Source organism: Ochlerotatus camptorhynchus, unplaced genomic scaffold, assembly GCF_037179485.1.
Source record: "Ochlerotatus camptorhynchus isolate MF236.1 unplaced genomic scaffold, CSIRO-AGI_Acam_v1.1 ptg000523l, whole genome shotgun sequence".
Classification (NCBI taxonomy): domain Eukaryota; kingdom Metazoa; phylum Arthropoda; class Insecta; order Diptera; family Culicidae; genus Ochlerotatus; species Ochlerotatus camptorhynchus.
In genome coordinates this window covers 289,724-314,376 of record NW_027041007.1, presented here as the reverse complement: position 1 = coordinate 314,376, position 24,653 = coordinate 289,724, and the positions used below count along the sequence as shown (strand labels likewise).

General features: G+C 41.2%; 1 protein-coding gene across 1 annotated transcript in view; it reads right to left on the bottom strand.

Moving 5' to 3' along the window:
• LOC135712956 (uncharacterized) overlaps positions 1–24,289 on the bottom strand; it is a 108,137-nt gene extending 83,848 nt beyond the window's left edge. Inside the window, exon 1 of the mRNA XM_065236056.1 lies at positions 24,087–24,289. Within this exon, the coding sequence (XP_065092128.1) occupies positions 24,087–24,206 (120 nt within the window). The 5' untranslated portion in view covers positions 24,207–24,289. The remainder of the gene's footprint in view (positions 1–24,086) is intronic.
• Between the last annotated feature and the right edge of the window lie 364 nt (positions 24,290–24,653).

Genomic DNA, 24,653 nt, shown 5'->3' with positions numbered 1-24,653 from the left:
TCATAAAGCAATTATAATATCAACTCTGCTCTGATGCCTTCGGGTAGTGGGCACGTCCCAACGAGCTTCCTGGCTCGAGTCGTCCACACGATGGTGCCTCGAACAACTTTTGTTGAACATGGGTCGAACAGGCGTTCTTTTTAGCTCAATCATCTCCCTCCTCCGACTAAACAGCAAAAAGCAAAGGATCGGGAAAATCTCTCCTTGATGCCACCGACCGACGCCACCGTCGTTGTCAGTTGCTTTGAAGCAGACACAACATTAGGCATACACACGCAAAAAATAATAACAGAAACCTCAATCTGGTTAAGGAATTTAAAGTATTCCGACAAGTCCATATAATGGGGGTAGTGTTATGCCGGGTAAAAAGCTTAAAATGGAAATACGCTTTCTCTCACTCTGACTCACTAGCGAGAGGAGGGGTTAACATCTTGCTCCATCACACTCTGAACTGTGATTCGGGTGAGGTAGAAAATATACACCGAATGTCTCGCATCTGGTCGGGGGAGTGAGCAGCTTGCATATCCCTTTTAGCTTTCGTTTTTTTTTTTTTCGTCGGTGATGTCAGCTACTTGCTTGCAATCTACTGACTATATGGATTTTTGAGGACTTATCTCCGACGGCGACGTTGACTGGGGATCATCAGGGATGAAGCAACAAGAGACGAGATTGCTACTGAAAGATTTTCAGCTTTCCTCACTAGCACCCTGACTGGATCTGTGCACGGCACCGGTTTTCAAATATTCTTTCCGTTATTCAGACTAGATGAACATGTTAAGCAGAAAAACTGTTCAAACACGAAAAAATGAATTCATTCACCCTTTGCCAGCAACTCACCCTCGACATAACCGCAACCCCCCAACTCCGCCCCAAGCAAAACCATAACGATGTTCGTTGGAACATTGTACGCATTCGAACATGTACAAATTGTAGCAAAGAGTCGTCGGCGTCGGCAGGATCAGGAAGGAGGAAACAGGAAGAACTTTGAAACATAAATTCATTGTGGTTTTTCTGGCACTCTTCACAGGCTCCATATGCGAGTATGAATGTGAACCATTTTTTTTCCTTTTCATGTTGTTTTAGGAAAATCCATTCACCCCCCGAATTCGTGTTGGTTTAAGGCTAGAGGTGGTGGAGGCCCAAAATTAGATTAATAAGCGAGTGAGATTGAAAGTTTTTTTTTATGTTTCTGTTGGGTGAGATATGGAACGGCAGCCCATAGACAAAATGGGAGTGGGAGTGAGCGAAGAAAGCTTGAATTTTTCGCATACGAGGGTGATTTATAGCAGTGGGGAATTTATCGCACAGACTTTTCTTTTTTGTCTTACGGAGACTGGATGAGCTGTTGTTCTCTTATGCTTGCTGCAGCTAGAGGTAGTTGGGAATTCTCAGCAAAAATGGCAGGTAATGCTGAGTATTAATAATAAATTGCGAACCCGACCAGGGAGAATGTGTGTTCAAGCTGATGCTGCGAGGGGTTTTTTTTTTATCTCATGGAATTTTTTGACGTGAGAATTTTTTGAAAAGTTCTGAACTGTAAGCTTGAGCTTATTGCCAAGTTCACGTCGTAAATAACAGGGCACTCATCATACCTAACATTGGTTGGGCATTCACGATTTCATTACGGATCAACTGACGCCACATTGAGTTCGGTTCGTCGAAGTCAATTGGAAAAGTATATTAACTGCAAACTCTCCTTAAGTAAACACCATACTTTATTCCTTATTTCGTGGGTAGAATGCACCACTAGATACCGATCCCTTAATTTTATCGGCGTTCTGATTTTAGGGCAGCTTTTTTCCACTGAATTCATGGTTTTCTTTAGGCAGTATGCCAAATATTTTTATTTTAGACTCTATTATTATGTCACAAGGTTCCGCATTAATTTTAACTGCAGCCGTTATTTCACTTAATTCTAATAAACCGCGAGTTTGTAGGGTTGTATGACGAAAGCTACTTTTTTTTCTTAATTTGTTTTCCGTCGATCTTGTTTTCCGTGCTGACTACCAATGCAACCGACGCCAGGGAGGCAGCTCCCACACCTGGACCCTACCTATCGACCCATCAACTCATGAACCGGGACCAACGGCTTTACTTCCCTTCCGAAGGAAGGCGAGATCTGAGATGTTATGCCTCAGAACATCCCGGCGGCGCCGACTGGGATTTGTGTTTATTCCACTTCTTGCACGAATCGAGATGACCATTCGCAGATTGAGGGATTTGAGTAATCCCTTGGATATGCCACCAAATTTGTGAGTACTTGCTGAAATCTATAAAAATCTTATTTAAAGCTTTTTTCGATTACAGATTTTTAAATTACTTTCGTGTATCGAAAGAGCTCTTCAGATATTTATTATACATTGTGGACGGCAAATTAGGAGGTACCAAATCTTCATCTGTGCAGCCGATGTTAAAGCTCTCAGCTGCGTTGAGATTCTTTGCTGAAGGGAGCTATCAGAAAGGTGTTGGAAACGATTTCTTTGCCGGAATGTTGTGCAACCATGTTACGGTACTCCGGTAGCGGTAGAGCCAACACTGCAAAACTACCAAAGCGGACAAAATCACAAACACTTACAGGCATGTGCACCAACAAAAGTAAACAGGGTTGAATCTCATTTTGACTTATGATTTATTCATCCCTTTATAACGCCCACATTCCTCCTTCCTAGCTCCTGGCTCTTATTATTCCTTATTGCTCTTTCGCTCCTATCCACTACTCGCTAAACAGCCATAGATTTTCTTCTCTTCGGCGTCGCAAAAGCGTCCGCCCATCACGCAAACAGGAACGTACTCACAGTATACATATTTCTCCTCTTCATCGTCGATGTCGCCACCGAAAGGTTTACTGCACGGCCTCGCAGCTCCGGTGTACCTCGTCGACGTACGGATGACACGACGCACCGTGTTGCAGTCGACGTCTGACCGGCGATTTGCCGAACGTACACGAACACCCGTCGTTCCGCACTTCCGCTTACGACCGTCGACTTGGCGATCGCTAACCGTGCTACTCGCCGCAACTCGCCGAACGTCCCAAACACTTGACGTCTTACGGATCTCCGTTGCTTAGGCAAATGTCAGAATTCGTCGAATGAATTGCGACCACTTGCGTAGACGACTCAGCAATAGGAACAAAAAAGCGCCCTGAAAGGCCTTCGATTAGTGTCAGCAAGGATAATCCTTGTGTGGTGGAACTTACTCTCGAATTGGGACGCTTCTTTCTCGTTCCACTTCTGATATCTTCCAGTTGTCTTCCGAACGGTCCGTGTGGCAGCCGGCTGAACGCTGATGTCAAATCAGGCCGATTTAGAAGCGTGCCTAATCACGAAAGAACACGTTAGCACCATCTTCGCCATCTTTTATTACGTGAATTACCTTCGACTACGTTGCGTTCCTGACGAGGCGTCCGTTTCCCAACCGGTGTGTAAACTTGTCTTCCAGCCGGTTTGTCTTTCGACCGATTCCTAACGTCCGTGTTGCGACTGTCGTATCATGCCGATCGAACTTGACCAAAGCGTGCTGCCTGAGCGAATTAGTGGAACTAGCGATCCCTCCGCCATCTTGTCATCGTACAAATTACTTTTATTTCTCTCTGGTTTCCTCGACTAAACAAGCCCGATATGTAACCAATCTTTACGGTCATTTTTCGTCGGTCCGCGGTGTTGGAGATCGTTCTTCCGGCTCCGGAATGTGAGGGACTTGTCTCGCCGATTTTCCTCTTTCCACCGGGTCTATTTTCACTCGATCTTTGTTGGCACTCGCGGATTTCGGCGGAACTTTTCGCACACGCGATGCGCTCGACGCTGTCACAATGGCGGTTCCACTAGCAATAACCAAGGTTGCAAATACTCATTTCAGCTAAAACAATGTTTATTTTTATTATAAAATAATTAGATGCTATGATCATATTTTGAATAGGTAAGATACAAGAAGAGGTTGCAAAGAATGTGTTTGACATATTAAACCTGTTTATTTCACTTCATGAGAGTCACAATCAGTGATTTTTCACACACTCACTCACTCACTCACTCACTCACTCAGTGATCAGCAAATCGCTGATTGTGACCCATAGAAAGCAAAATTTACAGGTTTTATGTTTCAAACGCATACTTTGTAACCTCTTCTAGTAAGTTACAAGTAAAACATGTCATCATACCATCTTTTGGTTTTATTATTTCGAAAAACATTATTTTAGCTGAAATCCAGAACAACATGTGAAAAGGGCATACAAGCTTTTTGTAAACAAACCTTTGTAGGCCCTTTTCTCACCAACGGAGGGTCGCCCACGCAAACCAGCAATATCATCGGGAAGGGGAAAGTGTCCCCTACCCGGTGATGTTAAAGGTTTGCGTTGGTGTCATATGGGTGGCGAGAAAAGGGCATAAGAAGGTTTGTTTACAAAAAGCTTGTATGCCCTTTTCACATGTTGTTCTGGAAATGAGTATTTGCAACCTTGGCAATAACTTTTTTACTGCCGTTTTTTCTTCTCACGACCGCGGCGGCAGCGGCGATGTCCTCGTATGTGTGCGTGCTATTTTCCCCTCCTTTCGTTTACACGCTAATTAAAAAAGTATGCATTAATGCTTAGAGTTCAACCAGTTTCGAGAAAACCCGCACATACTCATAAAATGAATAAACACTGTTTACTCATCGGATGAATAAACGCGTTTTTCTCGAAACTGGTTAAATTTTAATCATTAATGACTAAAGACGTTTTTCTCAAAAGTGGTTAAATTGTGTACACCGGAACGATTTTAAATGGTTGATTTCGTATATTTCCATCATATTTTATTAAAAATAGTAGCAAAACAACAATAATGAAGAACGTTTATTTCTTGGTGACTTCAACATGGTGACGCAGAGTTCGGGGAAATCTTCAGACTTTTGCTGCCAGTTTCCCCTCTTGAACCAACCATTCCGTGACGTAGGCGTGCCAGTACTCCATATCGCGGAAACATCGACGAAAATTTGCTGTGCATCCTAGGCTAACTCAATCAGAGACACTTCAAATTCAGCCACTTTCTACGTGTCCGGCGACCTTCCCGTTCCATTGCCCACTGAACTCGATCCGGATCGTGCTACCGTTGGAAGCCCTCTGTAATGTAGATCAAAAGTTACTAAATAATGAAAGAATGTACCTTGTTAGATATACTTACTATTAGCATCGGCCATCTCTTTGCCTGATCCCCCTAATCCCACACATCCTGTCCAACTGTACCGGACAACACTTGTAACAGCTGAATCTGCTGCTCACTAGCTCCTCCAACTTTATCGTGGAAGAATATAGGAAACGGAATAGGAGGTTTTTGTTCCAGCACTCTATTGCGAAGGAAGCAGTAATTCCTTCCCACTGCTGGCGATGATGACGACTTCTTCTGGAAGTTCTCACCACACTCTTGAAACAAAAGGAAAGTTATAAATTACTATCAAATTGTCTATTATAATGATACTAAAAACAATGTATCTACCTGCGAAAATGTTAATCATTGTTAGCCGGCGGCGTTTTCGGAAAATAATTGTTCCCAAGTTTTTTTTCAGCCACCAGTGAATAAAATTTAAACACTTTTGTTGAAAAATGGTTTTCTCTGAAAATGTCTAAATTCTATACACTTTTTTGCTATAAATTTCAACCACTCTATGACAGCTCGAACAAGCTCCCAAAAGTGGTTAAAAAATAGTCATCAATGCATAAACTCGTTTTTCCGTGTATGCTTTGTTCAGACTGGAGAGTTATAACATGTAATAACGGTTGTCAAATAATTGCAACACAGAAACCACCATCAAGATAGCGCTATAACATGTTATAACTCTGTAGTCTGAACGTACTATTTGTCTCGAACGGAAAACGGTCTCGCATGTCGGTGTCAAACACGAGCGGTGAGCAAGGCAATTTTTTGTGCGCTTTTGTATTACTACACTGAATGCAATTATCATCGTATTTTTGCTCACTAATGTGAAATTCTAAACTGCATCTTACATTAAACGTAACAACCCACACTATCGAAGGCATTATCAGCTGTTATCGATGTGTTCGAAGCAGAAGTATGTCCAGCAGCAATAAAATTTCCTGTTTCAGAAGTCGAAAAGCGTAAAATCAAACACAGCTTTTACGAAAAATCCGGATTTCCCGGCGTAAATAATTGGTTGTGTGGATGGTACGCATGTCAGGATTTTAAAGCCTGTTAGTGATATTCAGCACCTAAATGATGCATCAGTAAATGAAATAAGACAGCAAATAATGTACTCAACCACTTGAATAATACACGAAAGAAATGTGTGAAAATGTTGAAAAAAAATTAGTATGAAAGCCCACATTTTTGAAAACATAAACAAGAAAGAACACTATATGGACTTCAAAAATACTCCAGGTTAATTTAAGGAGTTTCATCTGAGATTGTTTTATTTTTTGTGTCATTCACAGGCATCCTTGGGTTCATCCTTACCCCGCAAAGGCATCGTAAGATATCGTTGATGAAACGGATATCGTCGGTTGCTACGGCTTGATTCCCTGTAGCAGTCAGGGAGTCCACCCACGCTCAGTTATCCCGTCTACAGCAACGGGTAGCATCCCTTTCGAGGATTGAATATCGTTGATCGATCTCGATCTTGTCTCCTCGGCTCCTATTCCACTGTATCGCGGATTTTCAATCTTCGCCCCTTGACCTTTCTCCAGGTTTTATCAATATTTATTTTTTAATTTTTACTATCGTGATTTTTAGCCGTAGGCTAGATAATCACTAGATTTTATCAATGATCAACTTCTTCATCTAAGTGTGTGGCGCATTCAGAATGTTTTCGCTTGTTCTTAAAATGACATTATTGATGGCCGTCCATTGTTCTTCTACGCCGCCAGCATCTGAAAAATTGCCCGCGTTGACCTCAAGTCTTTCAACGAATGATCTCTTCCCGGCGGGGATTTAAGTCAGCGTGTTTTAAATCGCAGTCCGAGTCTACCCTCCTGCCGTTGAACCCACGCAATGCGTAGGCGAATCTCATGAATCAGGAGGATTTAGCCATCGCCAAGAACTCGCTTCCATTGTGTGTTACATTTTTGTTAACATTGTGTCCGCTAAAAGTTATTTTTAATTCGTTTGACTGTAGTTTTTAATCGTTTTTTCAACGTTGACGTACTATCTGGACCTGCTTTCATCGCTAAATTGTGGAGTTGATTTGTGAATTTGCTGTTTTGGACGATTCCGAAGGATTTAATTTTCAACCACATTCCTGTATTCGGGCTAACGCTATCATTTGTTGCTGTTCACTGAGTTTTGTTTTGTTCGCTGTAAGGATGGAGAAAAAACAATGCGGAGAATGCCAGTTGGAAATCAACGAAATCGAGCCGTTGCGCTGCGGCTTTTGTGAGGTTTACTTCCACATCAGCATGCAATGTTGTGGTTTCAACCTCAGTCGTGCGAGCAAAGACCTATTCTCGCAAGGCAAGGTTGTATTCGTTTTTTTAAATTGCCGGGATAAAATGAATGGCAGAAGTCTCGCGTCACTTTTCAAATAGTCCAATGTAACAAATGTAAACAAATCGAGTTAAGCGATACAAACTATTGCTCTTCTGTCATTGTATGTGATACAAAAACATCCATCCAAATTTACTTCATTTATTTAAGATAATCATTGATCAAAAATTGTCCAATGTACCAGTTTGAAATGATGGGTACATGATTGTTACTTCGGTCATTCGGACTGCCTAACATGATTGGTGCTCATTTTCCAAAGGCGGGGCCAATCTAAAGTTAGGTACTATACTCTGAAATCTGTGAAAGGGAATCCAGTATCATGTAGACAAAACGTCCAATGTAACACTCATTGATTATGTCATTGAAAAAAATCGTCCAATGTAACATGTCCGATGTACAACTCGACTTGTCAAAACGTCCTATGTGATTTTTTCTATGTTGTAGCATGAAATTCAAAGTAAAATTGTGATTTTACTGTTTCTTCTGAATTTTCAACGTTATTATATGCTGACTACATTAAAAATAGTAATGCAAAATGTATTGTTTTTAAACAGTTAAAAAAATAATCTGTCGAACTTCAACTTCGATTTTCTCAAAATGGTGGATATGTTACATTGGTCTATTTGAAAAGTGACGCGGGAAGTGTGAAACAGTATTTTACTGATGAGCTCACATACGACACGACTCCGTCACCTGATGGCTTACCGGCTCAGGTTCAACAACTGTTCAACTTGGTGGAATCGCTGAGTGATAACGTTGACAAGTGCATTTCCATGGATATTCCTGCTGAGCGACCATCCAATCGATCAAGGAAGGGAAATGCCTGGCCCAGACTTGGTGTTAAACGTCGTCGTGGTAATGAAGGTGGACCGGTGCCAATCTTCTGTGCGTGGGACCAATGCAATTGATCTCAGTGACTTGTCTGTACCGTGTCTAACACCACCGATCTCCCCTCCAAAGTTCTGGCTCTACCTGTCCGGCTTACACCCGTTAATAACTGCTGAGGACATTCAAAAAATTACTTCTCGCTGCTTGGATCTAACAACACCTGCTGACGTCGTGCGTCTCGTTCCCAAGGAAGTGGATATGACGAAGCTGACTTTCATTTCCTTCAAAGTTGGCTTGGATCCATCGCTGAAAGAACTAGCTCTCGACGCTTCTACGTGGCCTGATGGGATATTATTCCGTGAATTCACCGACAACTCAAAAAACCAGTCTGGATCCAACGGCAATCCACTGACAAATACTTAAGGCTCTATCATGTGGACGGTGGAAACCCTAGGGTTAGCACCATTATCAATAATCATTCTTTGCGACATTCTGTGGACGGTGGAAACCCTAGGGTTTCCACCAGAGGTGAGTATCTGTACCATTCACCAAATATTCCCGCGCCAAATATTTCCATGTTGCAGAACACGACCCGTGACGCTAGTCGTTTATGGGTTTATTACCAAAACGTACGTGGACTGCGCACCAAGATCGACGACTTTTACTGCAACGTCCTGGAGTGCAATTTTGACGTCATCATTTTAATCGAGACGGGGCTTAACGAGGCTATCAATTCGACGCAGCTTTTCGGAAGCAACTACAATGTGTACCGATGTGACCGAAGCCATATAAACAGCAGCAAATCTCGTTTCGGAGGGGTTCTAATTGCCGTACATCATCGTTTCATCAGTAGCAGTGTCGTTGCATCGAGCGGAGAAACGATAGAACAAGTGTGTGTATCGACGAGGATTGGATCCAAGCGACTATTGCTGTGTGCAATTTACGTTCCTCCAGACAAGAGCAAGGATCTCAGCGTTTTGAATGGGCATATTGAATCGATCCAAGAGCTTTGTAACAGTGGCTCTGACAGCGATTGCTTGCTGGGATATCCTGGAGTTGGGCTGATGGATGGATTTGATGGATACAAACGTACCGATTCGTCGGCCTGCTGTTTCTCCTGCGTGGAGCACCGCTTTGCTACGAAAACTAAAACGAAAAAGAAATGCTTCGCAACGTAGACTTCGGCAATACCGTTCCCTGGCAAATAAGCGTAGTTTTCACTTTAACGAGTACCGTAATCTAAACTCTTCGCTCTACAAATCGTACGTTTTACGAGTGCAAACTAATTTAAGGCGAAACCCCAAGAGCTTTTGGAGCTATGTAAACTCGAAGAGGAAAAATTCTACAATGCCTGCAAGCGTTTTTTTCAATGACGTTGAATCGTCGATAAGCGGGGAGAAATGTGAGCTTTTTGCTGCTCATTTTTCGTCGGTTTTTGCCGCAGAATCCATCACCTCGACTGAACTTGTCTCGGCTGTTTCGGATGTGCCTTCAAACCTTGTTGACATAAACACTTTTGAAATAACGCCCGTTATGGTAACTAATGCCGCCAAGAAAATGAAATGTACCTTCTCGCCTGGACCAGATGGCATTCCTTCTGCAGTGTATTGTCGTACCATTGGAGCGCTTGTTGAACCGCTTTGCAGAATCTTCAACAAATATTTTGTAGAGTCGAAATTTCCTGCAATCTGGAAAGAGTCATTTATGGTTCCGGTACATAAGAAAGGAGATAAACGTGACGTTAAAAACTACAGAGGAATTACTAATCTCTCTGCAGCATCAAAACTGTTTGAGATAATTGTGAGTGGTTTCATTCTTGAGCACACCAAATGCTATATCTCTAGTGACCATCATGGCTTCATGCCTGGACGATCGGTTACCACAAATCTTCTAGATTTTACCACGACATGTTTTGAGCAACTGGAAAATGGGGCACAAATAGACGTCATCTACACTGATCTAAAAGCAGCGTTTGATACGATCAACCATGACATTATGTTGGCAAAACTATCCAAACTCGGTGCGTCGGACCGTTTGACTTCGTGGTTGTGCTCCTACTTGACTGACAGGTCTCTGCGAGTGAAACTCGATTCCAGTACTTCCTCGTATTTCACGAACTCGTCAGGTGTACCACAGGGTAGCAATCTTGGCCCGTTGCTGTTTGTGTTGTACATCAACGACGCACTTCTTCTACTTGGCGATGGCTGTATGCTTGCGTATGCCGATGACCTAAAGCTGTACTTCGTGGTGCGGACTGCTGAGGATTGCATTCGTCTTCAATCGGTATTGGATCTGTTCGTTGATTGGTGTCGTCGGAATAAGCTTACCCTCAGCATTCCTAAATGAATGGTAATGTCGTATTACCGCATCAGGCAGCCGATTGTTTTTGACTATGCCATTAACGGTGTGGTTCTTCAAAGAACCGACCAGTTCAGCGATCTTGGTGTTCTACTGGACCATAAGTTGACGTTCAACCTCCACCGCTCTTTTCTGATCACAAAGGCGAATCGCCAGCTAGGTTTTGTGTCGAAAATATCGAAGGACTTCATTGACCCACACTGCCTGAAAGCTCTCTATTGCTCACTTGTGCGACCAATCCTGGAAAATGCCTCCTTGGTCTGGTTTCCTCATCAGTTGACTTGGAGCTTGAGGATCGAAAGCGTTCAGCGCAAGTTTATCAGGATAGCATTACGTAATCTACCATGGCGTGATCCGCAAAATCTCCCGCCGTATTCTGATCGCTGCAATCTGCTGAGCTTGGATACTCTGGAATGCCGACGGAAAAATCAGCAAGCAGTTTTTGTTGCCAAGCTATTGAATGGTGAGGTCGACTGCTCGAGGCTTCTCTCGCTGTTGGATATCCGAGTACCACCGAGAACATTACGAAGTGGTACCCTTCTCCAACCGCGGTACCATCGAACGGCGTTCGGTTACAACGAACCACTAACAACTATGATGCGTACGTTTACGGCTGTCGAAGAATTATTCGAATTTGGGGAATCTTCATCTCGCTTTTTGGCACGGATTAGAAACACTTGAATTGTTTTAGCTTTAAGGTTGTTTCATGTAGACAATAGTCCGATGAATAAAATTAAATAATAATAATAATAATAATAATAACTTTACTTCCGATCGGAAGCCGGCTTTACCCTTCTTACAGAGAAGGGCATACACACAGACAAACAGACATAACACTCGCTAGTTGTTCATCGTACAAGCATTTAACGGTCATTTTAAAAGCATCGTAGTTGGTAGTACCACCGGTTGGAAACTAACGATTTTAAATTGGCTCACTACTTGACTAGCCTATTGGTCCCAAGCAAATCGATTAGCGTACCCCATTCTAGTCGAAATTCTAGTACTACACAATGGTTGTTTTGATTCGCTATGAAAGTTTGACAGATAAAATGAGGGGTTCGTGGATTTTCCTATGTTTCGAGGGGTGCATCGATTAGCTTGGGACCGAAGATAGTACCAGAGCTGAGCCAAAAAGTTGAGCACACACTTAGAAATTATTATTTTTACACGAGACGTAATTCATGGAACGTAAACTTTGACGTAAATCATGGAACGTAAACAAACACGGCATGTAAAATTAAGTGTCCTGAAACTGAAACATATGCAACTCTCGATGCAACTCGACGAAAAGTGCGTTTGATTGCATTGATTTTCTCGTTCTTTTCAACTGATTCTTATGTCAAAAGGGCTGCTTGCATGTCTTGGTCTCAGGGCACTGAAATTTACATGTCTTTTTTGCAGTGTGCACGTTTCTTCGGGACCTTCTGGTCTTAGAGTTACCTCTAAGGTAGTACCGCCACCTGCTGCGCACATAGTAATTTCCCTAGAGTTTGACATTTACACACTACTGCCATCTGTTCAGCGTACTACCAAGCGGTGGAAACTAACGATTTTAAATTGGCTCACTACTTGACTAGCCTATTGGTCCCAAGTACATCTATAAGCTTACCCCATTCTAGTCAAAATTCTAGTACAACACTATGTTTGTTTTGATTCGCTATGAAAGTTTGACAGATAAAATGAGGGGTTCGTGGATTTTCCTATGTTTCCAGGGGGATGATGCAATTAGCTTGGGACCGAAGATAGTACCAGAGCTGAGCCAAAAAGTTGAGCACGTTTCTTCGGGATCTTCTGGTCTTAGAGTTACCTCTATGGTACTACCCACCACAGGGTACTTATGTTCCACTCTGAATTTTTGAGCATTTGGTACTTCACGGAGACTTAAAATGATTAATTGTGTTTAAAAATAACTTTGTTGGATTATCCAAACTATCCAGGATATCAGACTGAACTAGGTGATACAAACATTTGACTAAATGATAGAAGAAGGGAACATTCATGATGCCCCATAAAATTATTGATTTGTTTTATTAGGTTTTCCAAAATTACTAGACCTAGACTGTTTAGTCTACTAGAAAATTTCGTCCAGAGAGCGTGGTACATTTGCCGGTCCATTGCAGCTTCCAACTGATCAACCAGGAAAGCAAACTGCTTTTGGTTTGTCACACGGTTTCTACAATAATATAATTATACAGAAAAAATATTTTCAAAAGCATAAAAAAAATAAAAACTTACCGGTTCACTTCCATTTTCACGCTTTTCAAACGTTCTCGATTGCTTCTGACGTATCGACAACACTCGCATCAAAACGTCATTACGATCCGAGTTTTGTCGATATACATCGACTAGGGGAGTACACCGAAAGTTCATCGGAGTTCATTCGTATCGACAATTGTCACTCGACTCGGTACGCGTCACGCGAGAAGCGGAATAAACACAATTGAAGCCAGGCCTGCTGGGGTGAGAGGAAATCACGCTTACCACTACACCACCGGCACCGCTGACGAAACCTACTTGCTAGATGGTCATTCCTAGAATCAATTTTTCAGAACAAACCATTCGCCAGAAAAACATTTCCCAGATTGATCTGTTTCCCAGAAAATCAATTACCAGAATAGACAATTCCCAGAATAGACAACTCTTCAGAAACAAATATGGTCTTATTTTATAATCATGAAATCCTGAAAATATGATATCCTTTTTATTCTTCGTTAAGGATCATCTTGTTTTGTCTCCAACAGGTTAATACTTTTCCGAATTTAAGGTGATATTCTAAGGAAGCCTTAGCGTGAAACTGCTAAAGCGCAAATGTCAGCTTCCACAAAATATACAAACTTGAAATTGCAACTCATTGGTTACTGCGCTACAACAAACAGAGAGTAGCAATTACAGAGCTGTATGTTTTGTGGAAGCTGACATTTGTGCTTTTTCAGTTTCACGCTAAAGGTTTCTGAGAGAATTCACTTTGAGCGTTTATAATGAATTTGCCCTTCTTGTGTTCTTTTGAATTGTATATACAAAGATGTTGACAGCCATTTGACCTCTTGGATTAACAACAAAGGGGCCTGACAAAGTAAAGTAGAGACTAATAGATCAAAGCGGACCAGAGAACAGAACGGCTCTGTGGAAAACAGTGCAGAAATAAAGATTTGCAGATGAAGTGAAGACGCTGCTGTTGCAGGCTAGCTGGTGTATTGAACGATCCAGTCAGTCCGCATCGTGCTCTCTTTCTGTGCGGATCCATCTGCATTTTGCTGAAGGAAGCGTTACTGCTATTTAACGCTAAAACAAATTGAAACAGCATTTTTCAGTGGTAAATATTAGCTGCAAATTGTCTACCTTTCTCTATTCTTATTCCTCTTCGATCCTTGTTTGGACCCTGCCCTAGCTAATCCTGCTTGGATATCGATTTTCTTCGATGCTTCGGATTCTTATAGTACGCTCCCCTTGGCTAGTTTTTGCACCTTGTTTTTGGTGGGCGGGCTTAATTTCATGCTTTATAGTGAAGTGTTGGAGACGGTGGTTTATGGCTGGCGTTGCTGGCTCATGCCGCGATAGAATGGCGCCATGGACAGGCGATGGGGATTACTAAGCTTCCCTCTCTGATGAACCACTGCATGAGAAAACTAAAGATCTAGTCTAGCAGTGATAGTATCACACTTGTTACTCCTTTGTATGAGAGCCGCAGTGTAGTATGCTTACGTATAGGCACTGACGTTGGGTGCGATACTGGCGGGTTTTTCCGCAAATCACTAGTATTTTGTTTATTTTTACCCAGATAGATTTATTTGGGTTTGCATGGGAATTATACTATTGAAATATTTCAGAAAGTGCCCAACAGTGCTCCTTCTACTTGCGTGACAAGCTTTCATTGTTGTTTTCATTGTGGTACCTCAATGAACAATGTTAAACACCATTTTCGTACATGGTATTGTAACTAATCTTATATACACTTAGAAATAACTAATTTTACAAGTGACAGAATCCATCTTTGACATAAAAGATGAGACGTAAACAAACATGTGATGTAATATTAAGTGCTCCGAGACTGAATAGTTCGTTGCTCGACGAAAAATACGTTTGATTAAGCTATATTCCACGTCTGTTATGACTCAAATTTATGTCAAAATTGACGCTCGTATATGTCAGTCCCAGAGCACCTAAATTTACATGAATTTTTTAAGTGTGAATGTTTCATTTTGATTTGGGATACGTGTTTGAACTATGGCTCGGGATTTCCACTGTGACGTACTTCTATTGTGACATACCCATACGTATTTTTGTGGCGCGACATAGTGGAAGCGTGTGAGCATAGTTGGAGCATATACCCTTTATAATTTAAAAATCAGCAGTCACATGAAGGTGTCACCTGGAACGAACTAATATATAATAAATGTAGGTCAAATGCAAAAACCATTTTGATACACATTCAATTTTAGATTACAAATTCAAAAGCAGGTTCTTAATAAAGCATGGGTTATAATTGTTTAGGTAGATTAGAGATTTCAATTATTTATTAAATTAGGCCAATGAGATATCAAAATCATCAAACGAACTTAAATAAGTAAATTTAGACAGCCTAATAACATTTAGCAGATTAACAAAAGAGTAAGGGAGGCAACTAGCCTTTAAAGCAACTGACAACTAGCCTTTTCATACATTGTCTGTTTATTTTGCAGGTTGCTTTAATATGTCAATTTGGTATATATGTGAAAGGATGAATAAGTGGGAGATTGATTTTCGGGTTCTTTACATTTTGCAGCACAAATCTAGTACTATGTGTCATTACAAATTATTTTTTTGGAAATGTAAGACCAACTAAATGATCCTATTATCTCGTTCTAAGGGACAGGTAGGAAACGCTCCACGTTCCGGAACAGGTACTAATACCTCTGCTGTTAACAAGGGTCAGCGAGGTACAAATTCTACATGCGTACCCGTAGGTACAAATAGCTCCCCTGCTTAAAATTTTTCATATCTGCTGTTAAAAAAGTTCAGCAAGTAATTGAAGCTACGAAATTGAAATCAAAATTCTAGCCAACATAATTCCAACGGAAATTTTGATGATTTTGAATTAGGTAGCATTACTGTGTGTGTGTATTCCCTCTTATCCCCACTGGCCGGCAGTGTTATTATGGAAGAACTCTCTCTACAATGTCACATATATGGTCATTGCATACAGCTTTAGTCCGGGAGTTCAAAGGTGATAGCTCTAATGCTGATCCATCAACCCATTCCAGAATGTCTTGAGAGTCACGCCCATTCCGAGGCTACATTCACTTACATTTAATCCCCGCATGTATGTTTTACCTCTATCAATTGGATATTAATATTACAAACACACTTCCAATTTGAAAATGTTCTTTTGAATCCTGGCACGTATTTAGTTTGTTTTTTTTTTTTCAATTGTAAAAAGTATTTGGACTGGTGTCACCATGATAATTTGATCCTGCAAATCCATGGGCTCCGTATTTTTGTTTTCCTCTACGCTTTGCATCTAATTTCGTGATTCTCCTTTGTCGTTATACTTCCTTCAACGAACACAAATAGTCGTGCATTACCATGGTCATCTGGGAGGAGGTTCGCGTCTAGTGCTTTCCCCAGGAACCATTCGCGGACACCAGCTACCACCCGCCTTGGGCGTATCTAGCGTATCCAGCGAGGCATCTTTCATATTGCTCACAATCTCCGACACTGACAGCGGATTCACGGCAACGTCGACCACCGAATCACCACCAAAACTCGTGACGAACACATTATCTCAGAGTTATTTGTTTTTCATTAGGAAAATCGGCTGGAGTAGATAATGTAAATGCTAGAGTTATTCAAAATTGCTTTCATGTCATTGGCCACATCTTGCTGGACCATATTAATGAATCATTGCAAACAGGACATGTGCCACAAATTTGGAAGGAATCCTTAGTGGTCCCTATTCAAAAAAGTGGCTGGAACGATTCAAGACGAAGAGTTTCGTCCCATCAACATTTTGCACACATTAGAGAAAATTTTAAAACTTGTTGTTAAAGGCCAACTGTTGAAGTATTTAAATAGTAATAGTTTGTTGATACCAGAACAATCGGGAAATCGGGAAGGTCATTCTTGTGAAACCGCGTTGAATTTGGTGTTAGCGAAGTGGAAAAATAACTTGAAGTGTAAAGATACAATTTTTGCTGTTTTTTTTTTGATCTTAAACGCGCTTTTGAAACAATTTCTAGGCCCTTATTGTTAAGATCAATCAAGCGCTTTTGAATTACGAGTACTGCATATAAATGGTTTGAAAGCTATTTGTCTGACAGAACTCAACGGACTGTTTTTAATGATTCTGTTTCCAGTCCCGCGGGGAATAACCTTGGAGTGCCCCAGGGAAGTGTATTAAGGCCCCTGTTATTTATTATTTATATTAATGACTTGCGACGTGTTTTACGATTTTGCGACATTAATCTTTTTGCAGATGATACTGCGTTATTCATTGCAGCTAAGGATTTAGATGATGCCGTTTTACACTTGAATGAAGATTTACGTTCTCTAAGTAGATGGTTGAAGTATAAGCAGTTGAAATTGAATACAAGTAAAACTAAATTTTTGGAAACTTCGTGGAATCGAGTAAATGAGAACGTTGATGATGAGACTATTGATCGCGTTCGGGAGATTAAATATCTTGGCGTGATGATTGATGACACACTTAAGTTCAACTCTCACATTGACAATGTCATCAAGAAAATTGCCAAGAGGTATGGAATTCTATGTCGATTGAAAAACGATTTAACTATTGCCATTAAAATACTGCTTTACAAATCAATCGTCTCTCCTCATCTAGAATTTTGCCCTTCCATTTTATTTCTGGCTAATGAAACAGCGCTTGCAGGATAAAATAATGCGTTCACTTCCTAAACTTTGATGATAGACGCCTTAAAATGGTTGTCGGTGAAGCAAAGAATTTTGTATTTGACTATGATGTTCATTTTTAAAGTAGTTAACGGTTTGCTGCCTCGATATTTGGGTGATAGAATTGAAAGAGGAAGTGACTTCTATAGATTTAATATTAGAAACGCTTGTGCTTCAGAAATTTCATTATACTTTAAAGGAATAAATGTTTTCAATTCAATGCCAACACATCAAACGTTCAAAAACACTTACAGAATTTAAAAGACACTGCATTTCACACGTTAAATCTGTCGTTTGAACTGTTATACAATGATATTTTTTTTATGAAATGACAAATTATGTATCTTGACGAAGTTATCCATATCGGATTATTTTGTATGGATAGCTGTTATAATGACTTTTTAATAATTATTGTAGCACTGTAAAAACTTTTTTTTTTTCGCCACGATGGCGATGATGGATTTTTGATATTTGATTTAATAGTAGCAGATTAATTAAAGAAGAAGTAGTCTTCAAAGGTTTGAGCCTGGCGCGCGTATTACGGATATAGAGGACTGAATTTAACATTTGATAAAACAAAAATGCCAACTTTTCCATTTTCTCATACGAACGCTATGAGACAGGTACAACCACGTCATCTGCCACTCAAAAATGCTTCGAACGAATTTGATAGCAAAGATTACATGCTCAGAAGAAAGGTTTGTGTATTTGCTCATTTTTCTATGCGTTGCTTCCACCTTCACTCAAGCGCAGCGCTACTGTATCTGTCGTTTGGATTCTGGCAAAGTTGCCAGTCTTCTTGATATGATATCTTTGCTTATTTGGAAGATACCTTGAGTAAGTAGTTAGTTTTCTGACAAATGTCGGGGGTTCGTGAGCATTCCTGACATTGCTGAAAATTATGATAGCATCAGATTGCGGGGTTGCTAGTGTAAGATGCTTTGTTGATTGTTCATTAACTCTTGATTGCTTGTAATATGAATATTATGAATATTATTATGAATGTTTTAGGAGGACAAAAAGGAGAACTAAGAGGTGGACGCCTGAGCTTTTCCACATTTATATTGCTGTGAAGCAACTGTAAACTCTAGAGGGAATTTATATCTGTAACTGATAAAATGTCATATTTAATTATGTTAAAGATAAATCGTCCAGCTCAAACCTTGGTATAGGTAAGAGGTGGGACCATCATAACCATCATATCAGCACGTTCCCAGGCTAATTCACCAACCGGACCGGGTTCAAACTCGCCCACGGTGACGAATCTCTCAATAGAACAGAACTACGAACTTGGAGAACCGAGCTCCCGGGAGGCAATTTTCAACACCGAACAATGAAGCTGCGTCGTAGATTTTGGAGGTTAGATTCAAGGTCAACCGAGTCACTCAAGGAAAACACAGAAAAAACACGATATACCACTAAATGGTAACTTTAGGAACACTTGAAACTAAATTTCAACACACAAATTAACAAATTTAGAGCAAAAAATGTTTGATTCACTGACGAAAAATACACCGCAAAAGAAAAACACCTCCGCTTTCAAGGGTGGACTACTGCGATTCTTTTGAATTAGGTAAAATTACTGCTCTTAAAATTGATTTTGACGCAGGACTACGTTTGTGGTTTCTTTATTGGGGTACACTTTGTGAAAACCAAAAATGGAACATGTAACAAAATTTTGAAAGATTTTGAACCTTAATAACTCAGCTGCCCCTAGACTAATTTCAAAAATTTTATCATCAATCGATCAGAGATATTTCCAATGCATCCGACTGTTAAAACTATTGAAAAAGCGGTAAATTTCAAGAATTGTCTAAAAGCGCCAAAATAACTAACAAATCCACCAATTACGTACATGGATATGCTGCTTCCCAAACACAGTCATCAGATAATCGTTTCTAGACGAAACATGTCGATGTAGCATTGCTGCTTCCCCAACACAAGTCGAAAGAAACCAGTCAAAGTGGCATTCGCCTCTGATCTGCGGGCTTGTGCGAATAGCGAGGATGCAATTGCGCAACATTTTGCACACTCATCGCCATATTTAGAACCACACCACACGCACCCAATGTTCTCCAGAGTTGTAATCTTGTAACCAAACTTGGGAGCAGGGGTGCAAGTGATTTTGATCGATTCTCTTCATCGACATTCTGTTTCGTTAATAACTCGACGGCAAACACATTCATTGAAACGTTTGTTGTTCTGGATGATAGAAAAGCATAGCCGAAATAGTGCGAAATAGGGTAGTGAAGCCATGGTCATGCAAAGAGGAAATCAATGAAGATAATTGACTTTCACCCCTCTGCTTCTAAGCTTCTTAATTCAGTCGTCGTCATAGCAATGAAAACTAGCATCGCACCGCTTTTGGTTCTTGGGTTACATTTGCTGGTTGCAATTCTGCTGTTCGACGTAAAGGGTGATACGGTCAAAATTTGGTCAATATCAACTTGACGTATTTCATTCAATTTTGCATTTAAAAAACCTGAACACCCCTCATTTTGAAGGTGTGTGTGTGTAGAATGTTGCTCCTATTTTGATTTTGGAATTCACTCTTCAGTTGTCAAAATGCCGTCCAAGCAAGAAGAGCAGCGTATCAAAATTTTGCTCGCGCATCGCGAAAATCCGAGCTACTCGCACGCAAAGTTGACAAAATCGCTAAAAGTTGCCAAATCAACCGTTACAAATGTAATTAAAGTGTTTGGAGAACGTTTGTCGACAGCCAGGAAGTCTGGATCGGGGGGAAATCGAAAACCGGAAGCCGCTGAGACGACAAAGAGAGTTGCCGGTAGTTTCAAGCGAAACCCTAACCTCTCTCTCCGAGATGCCGCAAATAAGCTGGGTGTATCGTCTACAACCGTGCATCGAGCCAAAAAACGAGCCGGACTATCGACTTACAAGAAGGTAGTGACTCCAAATCGCGATGATAAACAAAATACGACGGCCAAAGCGCGATCCCGGAGGCTGTACACGACGATGCTGACGAAGTTTGACTGCGTGGTAATGGACGACGAAACCTACGTCAAAGCCGACTACAAGCAGCTTCCGGGACAGGAGTTTTATACGGCAAAAGGAAGGGGAAAGATAGCAGATGTTTTCAAGCACATGAAACTGTCAAAGTTCGCAAAGAAATATCTGGTTTGGCAAGCCATCTGTACCTGTGGCTTGAAAAGCAGCATTTTCATAGCTTCCGGGACTGTCAACCAAGAAATTTACGTGAAAGAGTGTTTGAATAAACGTCTGCTGTCTTTCCTGAAGAAACACGGTTGTTCCGTACTGTTTTGGCCGGATTTGGCATCTTGCCATTACGGTAAAAAGGCCATGGAGTGGTACGCCGCCAACAACGTGCAGGTGGTTTCCAAGGACAAGAACCCTCCCAACACGCCAGAGCTCCGCCCAATTGAGAAATACTGGGCTATTGTCAAGCGGAACCTAAAGAAGACCAAAAAACTGCTAAGGGCGAGCAGTAGTTCAAGGCAAACTGGCTTTCTGCGGCGAAGAAGGTGGACAAGGTGGCTGTACAAAATCTGATGGCAGGGGTCAAGCGTAAGGCCCGGCAATTCGGATTTGGAAAAGCGGAAGCCTAACTGAATATTTTTCCTGGATTTTATACTAATTGAACTTGAAAAAGAAATTTAATTTGATTTTTTAAATAAACGATTTCACCGATTTACACGCGTTTTCCCTTGACCAAATTTTGACCGTATCACCCTTTATTCGAAGGACCGTTAATCGCAGCGATGTTTCCGGCTATTCGATTAAATATTTATTGAATTTTCAATTATTCGAGCGTGTTAACGACATCCCTTCTTATGTCTAGTCGTTTGATTAAGCGCAGTAGAGAAAATAAACAAAAGTACTAATTTATCTTAACAGGCATGGAGAAGATCCATGACGTGAAACAGAATCATAAATTCGTCGAAAAAAGTGTTAACCGTCTTTCAGCTACAGACTAAGATTTACCAACTTGTTGAGAGAAGGAGTTTAACGAGAAAAAACTAAAAAGGAGGGGAGCTTTAGCAGGCTGGACACTGATATTCTGCGGCCTGCCAACCTGTCGCAGCCACCAGTTCAACCCCTGTCCAGCAGCAGACGGGCCGAGACTCTTGCGAGTGCCCAATCAGAAGAATATGGAGTTGTCCGGTCCAATTTGCTGAACCAGCTACCTACACGTCATCATAATCTTCCAAAGGCTTTAAGCCTGTACTACCATCGGCTTTTTTAAGGGCCACCAAGATTTTCCAAAAGCGTTTAATTTCTGAACTTGTCCCTACTAAAACTCATATCAATAGGTTCTGTTCAGGGCAACCATAGTCATACTAAAGAGTATTCGTACACAAAACACAGGCTCCTGCTTCAGTTAACAAATAACATTTAATATATAAGACCACGTAGTCCTACGTTACCATGATACGATGGACGTTACGCATGCTTCTGGAGGGCGGTTGAAAAATGACGAAATTGGATATGTGTTTTCAAATATATTTGCTGCAACAGGGAGCGCCAGTTGAAGACGTTTGTTAGTCTCGATATAACGTTACTATTCATTTTTACTTTCATCGTCGATTTCTCTCAAATAACAACTCAATCATACAAACTAAGATTACCAATAGATGGGAGATTGTCTCATCGATGATTGAATCGCCCTTTGCGAGAAAACGATGATGAAAGTCAAAAGTTACAGCTACGTTATATCGAGGTATACCTGTAAGGCATCCTTAAGAATTCAGAGTAATAGTGCTGGTTAAAGCATATTAATTTATTGTGTATCAAAAATTTTAGAAATTATTTTCCAATCAATGCAACCACCTTCCTAGTGCGCGAGCTCGCTTGTCTAGAATACTATTTTGGATTGACCTCTGGAAAGTTTTATTATGTATAAATTTCTCCAAGAGAACTTGAAGAAGATCCTGATGAGAGGACCACATTGATAACACTGAAATGAAGCATTTCTGTGACTTAGTGTTTTCAGCGAAGGTTCTCACAATAATAAGAATCAGCTATTGATATGAACAGATAGTTCAATTCTCTTCGCATTATTTCAAACAACACATTTTCCGAAATTATCACAATACAGTGTAGTGAAAGGTTGTATTAGCTAGCAAAAGCAACGTATCGAGAAATAATAACCTAACCGATTTATTAAAAAAAAAGAGAAAATCGCAGTTCTAGATTTGTTCCTTTGTTTGCAGCTTTCCCGTTCCCCCAAAATGTTAGATGTTGTGATTAAAGGGTGATACGGTCAAAATTTGGTCAATATCAACTTGACGTATTTCTTTCAATTTTGCATTTAAAAAACCTGAACACCCCTCATTTTGAAGGTGTGTGTGTGTAGAATGTTGCTCCTATTTTGATTTTGGAATTCACTCTTCAGTTGTCAAAATGCCGTCCAAGCAAGAAGAGCAGCGTATCAAAATTTTGCTCGCGCATCGCGAAAATCCGAGCTACTCGCACGCAAAGTTGGCAAAATCGCTAAAAGTTGCCAAATCAACCGTTACAAATGTAATTAAAGTGTTTGGGGAACGTTTGTCGACAGCCAGGAAGTCTGGATCGGGGGGAAATCGAAAACCGGAAGCCGCTGAGACGACAAAGAGAGTTGCCGGTAGTTTCAAGCGAAACCCTAACCTCTCTCTCCGAGATGCCGCAAATAAGCTGGGTGTATCGTCTACAACCGTGCATCGAGCCAAAAAACGAGCCGGACTATCGACTTACAAGAAGGTAGTGACTCCAAATCGCGATGATAAACAAAATACGACGGCCAAAGCGCGATCCCGGAGGCTGTACACGACGATGCTGACGAAGTTTGACTGCGTGGTAATGGACGACGAAACCTACGTCAAAGCTGACTACAAGCAGCTTCCGGGACAGGAGTTTTATACGGCAAAAGGAAGGGGAAAGGTAGCAGATGTTTTCAAGCACATGAAACTGTCAAAGTTCGCAAAGAAATATCTGGTTTGGCAAGCCATCTGTACCTGTGGCTTGAAAAGCAGCATTTTTATAGCTTCCGGGACTGTCAACCAAGAAATTTACGTGAAAGAGTGTTTGAATAAACGTCTGCTGCCTTTCCTGAAGAAACACGGTTGTTCCGTACTGTTTTGGCCGGATTTGGCATCTTGCCATTACGGTAAAAAGGCCATGGAGTGGTACGCCGCCAACAACGTGCAGGTGGTTCCCAAGGACAAGAACCCTCCCAACACGCCAGAGCTCCGCCCAATTGAGAAATACTGGGCTATTGTCAAGCGGAACCTGAAGAAGACCAAAAAAAACTGCTAAGGGCGAGCAGCAGTTCAAGGCAAACTGGCTTTCTGCGGCGAAGAAGGTGGACAAGGTGGCTGTACAAAATTAGATGGCAGGGGTCAAGCGTAAGGCCCGGCAATTCGGATTTGGAAAAGCGGAAGCCTAACTGAATATTTTTCCTGAATTTTATGCTAATTGAACTTGAAAAAGAAAATTAATTTGATTTTTTAAATAAACGATTTCACCGATTTACACGCGTTTTCCCTTGACCAAATTTTGACCGTATCACCCTTTACTGTCAGTTTTTTTCCTTACCTTCACTTGCACTCCGGGCACGGAGAACATCTTCATCACAGGATTTTCCTTCGGCGTGTATCGGTAGAACTCCCGCCGACCTTTGTACCACTTGACCGAGTACAGCTTCTCGTCGCCCATGTCGTAGTAGCAGACCAGGAGAGCGTTTTCACCCCTCCGGACCGCCCGGGGCACTGTGACCTGTACGTCCAGCAGGGCGTCTATCACTGAAAGACAGAAGCAAAATTACGAGAGGAAATTAGAATTTTTCAACATGGCATATTGATTTTATGTTCAATAAGATTATAAATAGACCATTTCCTATCCCAATTCAAGGTTGTTTCAAGCGCTGGAATGCAATCCAAAATAATCATTTCCGGCAAAATCAATCCATTTACACAGAACCCTTCAAGTCAGGAAGTTCATTAAATTTTTAATTAAACCGCAATCACACACACACACACAGACACACACTCTGGTGACATCCTGACCGGGTGCAGCAGCTGAGCCGAATCCTAGAAATATAATCAGTCCGGCACTGGGGGACAATAAGCTAGGCCTCCCACGAGTCCATCATGACGATGATAA